General features: G+C 46.8%; 1 protein-coding gene across 1 annotated transcript; it reads right to left on the bottom strand.

Annotated features, from left to right (window-relative positions):
• Window positions 1–507: 507 nt before the first annotated feature.
• LOC137527459 (lysophosphatidic acid receptor 6-like) lies at window positions 508–1,554 on the bottom strand. Its single transcript, XM_068247975.1, has one exon. The coding sequence runs from the start codon at window positions 1,552–1,554 to the stop codon at window positions 508–510; it is 1,047 nt and encodes a 348-aa protein (XP_068104076.1).
• Window positions 1,555–8,367: the final 6,813 nt, after the last annotated feature.

Here is an 8,367-nt window from a genome sequence, read left to right as displayed (position 1 = left end):
TAAATAAATACTTACTTGTCATATTCATTTACCAGTACTTACTACACTATATTGGGCGATCGGTGTCTCCATTTTGTTATTAAAAGGTATTACTTTTACAAGACCTTGGTTTTTTTCTACCTACATAATTTGTGTGGCTAACCGGTACTGAAACATTTTTACAGAAGTAACATTGAAGTCTATGGAGGCGCCCTTTTAATACAGATGGCTCAGGTGCCCTTTTCAACTGATTACTGTGAGGGTCACCAGGGGTAGGTAAGGGAAAGGGTGTAAACATTGGGGGCTCCATCAAAGTTTTGCTGGGGCCCCCCTGATTTTTAGTTATGCCCCTGAATATAGGACAAACATTAGTGTGCCAAATGAGCTGTGAGCGTTGGTGCTTACCTAAGTAAAACTGGCTTTGAAGGGTAGTTTTAGCTGTTGTCATCTTATCTTTGCTAAGTTTATGTAAAGCAAGTAAGCAGCAACATTGTTGTTACGGTAAAGAGATGAGCTGTTGAAGGCACCCTAAGGCGAGCTGTCCATAGTTAGAATTGGAGCAGGGTGCTGCTGCATATCTTTAGGTGTCTCAGCCTGGCCACCAAAGCCGCAGTCTTCTGAGTTCTCCTGATGCTGTCTTTGTGGAGAAGGACAACACAAAGTACACCAACTTATGAATGCAGTTCTAAATTTATCAGAAGCAAAACAGTACAATATGGGATCCATTAAGCAATTTGTTGCCATGATTGCTGCAGTGATATTAAAGACATTCTCAACATTTTCCAACAATGAACAATTGTCTCGGTAGAACGATGCAATGGTGATCACCGCAACCCTGGTGATGTTGTTGGGAATGTAACAGATTATAAAGATCATCAAAGTGACAAATATAGTCATCACCGACTTGGATAACATAACTTTGCTGAGGGAGTTCATTGGTTTGACCCTGAGGAGGTACCTAATTAGTAGACTGTAGCTGGCCAATGTTATGAAGAAAGGAATTAGGAGCCCAACGAAAAGGACGACCCAGGTCAAAATATAAAATAAACGTGTTTGGTCAGTTTGCTGGATGCTGAGGCATCTGGTAACTCCATGGACTTCAGAAGTTTCCACAACAAAAAAGGAAGGAATCGCTTGGCATATCAGAAAACCCCACATAATAAGGCAAAGGTTCTTGATGAATGGTTTTGTGGTCAAGACCTTTCTTTTGGCATTTTGGGCAACGGAGAAATATCGGAAGATGCTGATTACGGCGAGGAAATACATGCTCCCATAAACATGGATGCTCAGTATGAAGATTTCGAACTGACATAAGAACACTCCAAAACTCCATCGGTCCGTCAGGCTATATATAATGATCAGAGGAGCTGCTGGAGTGACCATGGCATCAGTGATGGCCAAGTTGAACTGGAGAACCACCATTGCATTCCATTGCTTAACTTTGAACCAAAAGATCCATAAACTGATACAGTTCAGCACAAAGCCAATGAAGAAGATGAAGCTTAAGAAGATAGGGATGAAGGGGTTGACGGGTTGTGGTTGGCAGCCGGTAAAGTTCCCAGATGAGTTCAACATCGCAGACATCTGTTAGCTGAAAACCAATGAAGATTTTTATATTTAATGTCAAATAAATTCTAGGCTGTTTTTAGTATCATTTATTTATATAGTGTCATCATCTGCCATGATGACACTGTACAAAGTACAATGTAGACCATAGTGGGCACCATCGATATATTTATCGTTCTTGCGCAGTTCATTCAGAACATCTATCAGCACAAGTACAAAAATACTTACATAGTTGATGTGTAGCATGCTAATATTGTGTATATACAGCCATTTGATATACAATGCTAAAAAGAGGTCAGAGAAAAGGGGGGAGGATTGTGCTCTTGTGAGCTTGCAATCTAGAAGGGAGTGGGGTGGAGATGCTAGGTAAGGTGATGAAGGAGCTAGACAGAGAGTGAGGCAGTAAGTCTTTTGATGTCTGCTTCAAATATAGATATATGTCTGGGAGAAAGAGGCACATTTCTGGGATGGGCTTGAAGAGTTGATATCTTGGGGTTTGATGGATGAGTTGTAGAGAGGGGTGTTCCAAAGGAGGGGTGAAGCTCATGGAAAGCCTTGCATGTGAAAGTGAGAGAAGGTGTCCAAGGTGGAGTGTAGAAATGTGTACATGGAATAAAGATGATTGAGAATTCAGATGCCTGGTAATGCCAAATTGCCGATAGTAGAATATTGGTAATGTAACTGTCACTTTAAAGGACATCCGAGGTGAAAATAAATGAGTGGGATAAACAATTGTATCTGTCCTCCTCCTTCTAAAAATGACTTTTTTTAGTTATCCCACAGTTTTGTTTTATTTTTTTAAATCTTACTTTTCAAGTTTTTACTGTTTCGTTGCCTCTTCTCAATGACACATTCATTGAAGTATGCCAGAGCTAAAATCTATAAACTATGGACCCTTTTTATCTCTTTCCTACTCTCAGAAGCTATTTACTGCCAGGAAAGTGTTTTATGGCTGAAATTTTTTATCAGTGGGTGTTACGGTATAGTCTGACCCGGTCCCAACCCAAACAGAAGCTGTCACTTGCATATCTAATTTTCTAATTTTTAACTTTTTCAGGCAGAGAAATAAAAAAAAAAAGAACACAGCATAGTTATGTGTGTGCTAGGCACTGTACATACACGTCTATCTCATCACCTCGCATGTCTCGCTAACATAACTCTCACACTGTTCTCCCCTTTACCAATCCACCACTAACCTAAGCTGAACTATTATGTAGTTGAACTCTGCTAGCCAGTTACCTACCCTCACCACTGACGCCTAACCCCTGAATTCCCTGCACATACCTATGCATACGTATGAATCTGGCGATGGTCAGCTGGGCACGGGGAGAAGCCAAGAGATGACTCACCCCGCGAAAGGCAAAGTAGGGAATATAACAAATATATTCCCCTACTGATTACCTAATTTGTCCCTTCGGACACGCAATTTGGTGTCCGGCTATTGCCGGCACCTTACAGTTATTTAACTAAAAATTCCCCCTGTGCCGCTATAGCCATAATGAACATTATGGTCTATGATGGTGTCCAAGTCACTTTGCAGTGTGTGCAGGCGCCGAGAACACCTGACCCACTTGGCTATAGTATAATCAAGCACCCATCTCTATTTTCAGAGCCAAAATTAACCTCCTGGCACTCAGCTATACTATAGCTAAAGGCCCATTACTTCAGCACTGCCAGTAACACTGCCGCTATCTGAAGCCAGGGTTCAGCTATTTAAAGGGGAACTTCACCCTAAACAAACATACTGTCATTAAGTTACATTAGTTATGTTAATTAAAATAGATAGGTAATATAATCTCTTACCCACCCTGTTTTAAAAGAACAGGTAAATGTTTGTGATTTTGTGGGAGCAGCCATCTTTTTCATTTGGGCAACCATCTTTTTGTTTGAAAGGAGGTGACAGGGCGCATGAGACACAGTTCCAACTGCCCTGTGTCCTGATCACCCGCTGTGCACGCTAGGCTTCAAATCTCAAATAAAAAGGAAAAAAAAACAAATGTGCGCCAAAACAGCAGAAGGAGAACAACATCCATCATGATCAAAATCCCATCATGCTTTGCACAGCATTAGGGGAAAAAATGCCCTGGCAGTTTTCTTCTGTGCAGCTAAAAATGAGGCTTGGGTAAGAAAAACAAAGTTCTTATGCTGTTAAACTGTTAAAAAACACAGAGCTTTTCAGTGCTGCTGAGTAGATTTTTAGTCTGGAGGTTTACTTTAACCTCCTTGCCGGTTATCCCGAGCTCAGCTCGGGGTAACCTGCGCAGGAGGATTTCTCAGGCCCCGCTGGGCCGATTTTATTCAAATAAAAAGGAGCACACGCAGCCGGCACTTTGCCAGCCGCGTGTGCTACCTGATCGCCGCCGCAGCGCAGCGATCCGCCGCGGGCAGCGGCGATCCGCCGCGTGCAGCGGCTAAAGAGGGTCCCCCTAGCCGCCCAAGCCCAGCGCAGCCGGAACAAACAGGGCTGGATCGGAGGCGGCTGACGTCAGGACGTCGGCTGATGTCCATGACGTCACTCCGCTCGTCGCCATGACGACGAGGAAAGCGAAACAAGGAAGGCCGCTCATTGCGGCCTTCCTTGTTACTTCTGATCGCCGGAGGCGATCAGAAGTACACATACGGAGCGCCCTCTAGTGGGCTTTCATGCAGCCAACTTTCAGTTGGCTGCATGTAATAGTTTTTTTTTTATTAAAAAAAAACCCTCCCGCAGCCGCCCTGGCGATCTTAATAGAACGCCAGGGAGGTTAATAACCAAAATCCGGTTTCACTCCCCAATGCATTCCATGCTATCAGCCGGAGTTTGGTTGTGTAATAACAGATCTCTGGTGCCTATTTCACCCAAATTAACTTGTTGGTGCCACCATAGCTGCTTATCACGTTGTGAGCTATGGCGGCACCCAAATCCCTAGGTGCTTCAGTAGAAACACCCTAATAACCCCTTGATTGTGGGCTTAGAGTGATATGGAGGCTGCCATATTTATTTCCTTTTACGTGTACCTGAGATGGGGCAGGAAAAAAAATTAAACATACCCGGGGCTTCCTCCAGCCCCGTCCAGGCTGATTGCTCCCACGCTGTCCTCCGACACCTCCAGGATCTTTTGCAATTGGCCCCAGTAATTTATCCCGTTGGGGCCAGTCGTTGCAGGCTCAGCCTGGCCACTCACACTCCCCTATCGCGCACCTGTGGCAACAGTACTGCACAGGTGCAGAATGCTCCCAGCACAGGAGAGCGAAGGAGGCACGCAAATAGGCACGGATAGGCCGGAGGACTTACCGGGGCTGATTGCAGAAGATCCAGTAGGAGGCGGATGATGATGGCAAGGCATCGATCAGCCTGGAGGGGGCTGGAGGAAGCCCTGGGTATGTATATTTTTTTCTTCCTGCCCCATCTCAGGTTTCCTTTTAAACAATACCAGTTGCCTGGCACCCTTGCTGAGCTATTTGGCTGCAGTAGTGTCTGAATTACACCAGAAACAAGCATGCAGCTAATATTTTCAGTCCTGACAATATTGTCAGAAACACCTGATCTGCTGCATGCTTTATAATAAATGAGAATCGATTAAAAAAAACAAAACAGATACTACCTAAAAAGAGGGAAGGCTCCGGGTCCTATAGAGCCTTCCCACTACTCTCCCGGTGCCCTCGTTCCAGCACTGGCTCCCCAGTAACAGTATTCAACCAATTTGCTTTCTCTCTCTGCTGTGAAGGAGGCTTTGAAAGTCTTCGGGAGCCCGAGTGGGCCTCTCCATCTGCGCACACGCGAGCCCCCTCTTTTGCGCAGTATGGAGCCACCTGTCTTCACGAGGACTTGGTTTCCGAAGTCCCCCACGGTGGGGGATTGAACGGAGGAGTTGCTGCTGCAATGAGGGCACCAGGAGAGGAGTGGTAAGGCTCTATAGCAGGGGTCCCCAACCCCCAGTCCGCGGCCCACTGCCAGTCCGTGGGCCATTTGCTGGTGGTTCGCGGGTCTGGCCTCTTGCCCCCACCTCCCCCCCGTGGCCGCTGCTGGTGTTACCTTGCTTAGCTGGCGGCAGCTTCCTCTCTTATATTACCCTTTACTGCGTGTTATTTTCCTTCACACCAGAGCTGCTGTGATGAGGCAGGAAGCAGGAGAGAGGCTTCCTGTAGCGACGATGTGTATCCCAGTTACCAGGGGAACCGCTCTCCTGCTTCCAGCCTCATCACAGCAGCCGCAGGGTGCGCTGTTGTGAAGGTAAATAACGCGCTGGAGAGGGGAATATAAGCGAGGAAGCGTCCGTCTGCTAAGCAAGGTAACACCAGCGGCGGGGGTGGGGGGGGGGGGTGGTTCGGCTTAAGCAGGGGAGTGTATACTGGGGGGGCAACTATAGTGGGGCACAATAATACCCATACTGGGGTACTATACTGGGGCACTATGCTACCCATACTGGGGTACTATACTACATATACTGGGGCACTATACTACCCAAACTGGGGCACTATACTAGCTATACTGGGGCAACTATACTGGGGCAACTATACTAGCTATACTGGGGCACTATACTACCCATACTGGGGCAACTATGCTAGCTATGTCGCTGCACCCAACCCACATAACCCGCTGCGCACGACACTCCCACTTTTTTTTATAACAATTTCCAATGACTTTAAGGGGCTATGGAGTAAATTGCTTAAAAGGAAATAAATATGGCAACCTCTATATCACTCTCACCTTGAGTTCACTTTAAAAGTTGAGGTTATTATTAGGTTGTTATGTACATTTATACTAACTACAGAGAGAGTAGTGGAAAAGAGAAAAGTATTTTGCAAAAGAGGTATAAAACACTAACCTGCTGGAGACAAATCTTAGATACAGCTCTTATAAAGGCTGGAGAGGATTTTGTCTGGTGCCTTGATACCACTTCCGTTAAAAATGATTTTTCCAGCGTCAAATATATAAATGCAACATCTGCAAAGTCAAACTCCTCCTAGCACATACGTTGCAGAACAGGATAAGACAATGCTTACGATACTGACCACAACTTGTTTAGCATATGGAAGTGATGAGTCACAAAGAAGTGTGGCCTGAAAGGAGAGTCGAGGGGTTTGCACCAGCGATTTCAACTTTTGCTAATGTTGTTTAACCTTATTTTGCTTGTTAATTTATTGCCCCGATGAAGCAAAAGCGAAACCGGTCAGGTGGAGTAGAGGCAGCCAAAGTCACGTTTTAACCATTAGTATCATTGATGTGCTGCTGTTGGTGCAGGCCCATGTGCTATTTGGACCTGGAAGAGGGCTCTGGGTGCTCAAGCATGCCCCCTTGCCCCTTTGTGTGCCCCACTTCCCTAGGTCCTTAGGCCCTTCCAGCGGACTTCCTCCTTACAATGGGCTTAATTCATTAAGACAATTTGCACGCCTTATCAAAGTTAGCACGCATTATCTAAGTGAACACGCCTTATCAGAGTAGCATAGCGAGCTCTATGAACCCGCAGGGGCTCAGAGCAGGACGAGTGGAGCTCTCGTCATTGCCAATTAGCAGGCATAAGTTCGCTATGCTACTCTGATAAGGCATGTTAACTTTGATAAGGCGTGCTAACTTGGATAATGCATGTTATTTGTCTTAGTGAATCAAGCCCAATGAGTGTGGAGTCTGTGGTGTGGAGTGGACTGGAGGGTTGCAGCAGACTTGCAGTAAGTAACTTATACTCACTGGTCCCTGACAGATGCAGGGACCCAGGCAGCACAGGCACCAACAAGTAGGAAGTTCCTTGAAGCTTGGCGTCTCCATGGCAACCACATCCATCACATAGCATTGTTGCCATCCTGACAGCAGAGATGTGGTTGCCAAGGAGAAAGAAAAGAGGAGAAGGGGACATGCAGCCACCGGTGACAGGTCCGACTGACTCCACACCATTGAATGCAGCCAGTACATCTATGACTTAATGTGTGTGTACCTTGGAGGGGCCCAGGGGGATGGTTTAGGACAGTGAGAGAGTGGTGGGGAGTAGTGATTATGGCTGTAATTGAAAATTTGTAATTTTGTGAAATTACGTGAAATTTCTCGTTGATTTCGTAATTACAACCGTTTTTCATAATTACGATCATTTTTGTCACAGAAACGAATCAGAATTTTGTGTTTAACGAGGAAATTCATCCGTTCTCTAAATTGTGTCATAGTCCAGAGCCTCCTGATACATTTAAAGTGACAACACGTGCAGGGACCTTTGTATTATCAGATAATGCAAGGCTCAAAACCAAGTGTCTCAGCATGCATGACCGCTAAGTGCACTTTTCAAAGAGCACCTGTCTTAAGGCTCATACACACATCAGACTATAGTCTTTGGAAAATGAAAGATCACAGACCAATCTTACCACCCTTCATGTAGTATGAGAGCCATACTCTCAGGGCCGGCCCGCTCATGAGGCGGGGTGAAACTTTTGCCTCAGGCGGCAAATTTCCAGGGGCAGCACCCGCCCGTCCGTGGGTGCGGGGAGCCGGCCCGCCGAGCTGGAGGGGTCGCTGGCAGGACGGGGGTATTGGGCCAGCTCCCTCGCCTGGGTCCCCCGTCCTCCGCTCCCCTCCAGCCTAAATAGAAGCAGCCGTATGTGTAAGAGGCACGGGCGGGGAGACACTCACCTCCTCCTCGCTCCAGCGTGCGCTCCACTGACATCACTTCCTGCAGGACGCTGCAGGAAGTGACGTCAGTGGAGCGCACGCTGGGAAGAGGTGAGTGTCCTCCCCGCCCGTGCCTCTTACACATACGGCTGCTTCTATTTAGGCTGGAGGGGAGCGGAGGACGGGGGACCCAGGCGAGGGAGGGGGGGGTCCGACCCCCCTCCCCGCCGCTGGCCCAATACCCCCGT

Source organism: Hyperolius riggenbachi, chromosome 8 (genome assembly GCF_040937935.1).
Source record: "Hyperolius riggenbachi isolate aHypRig1 chromosome 8, aHypRig1.pri, whole genome shotgun sequence".
Taxonomy (NCBI): Eukaryota; Metazoa; Chordata; class Amphibia; order Anura; family Hyperoliidae; genus Hyperolius; species Hyperolius riggenbachi.
The sequence above is the reverse complement of the archived record's forward strand: the minus strand, read 5'-3'. Positions and strand labels throughout refer to the sequence as shown.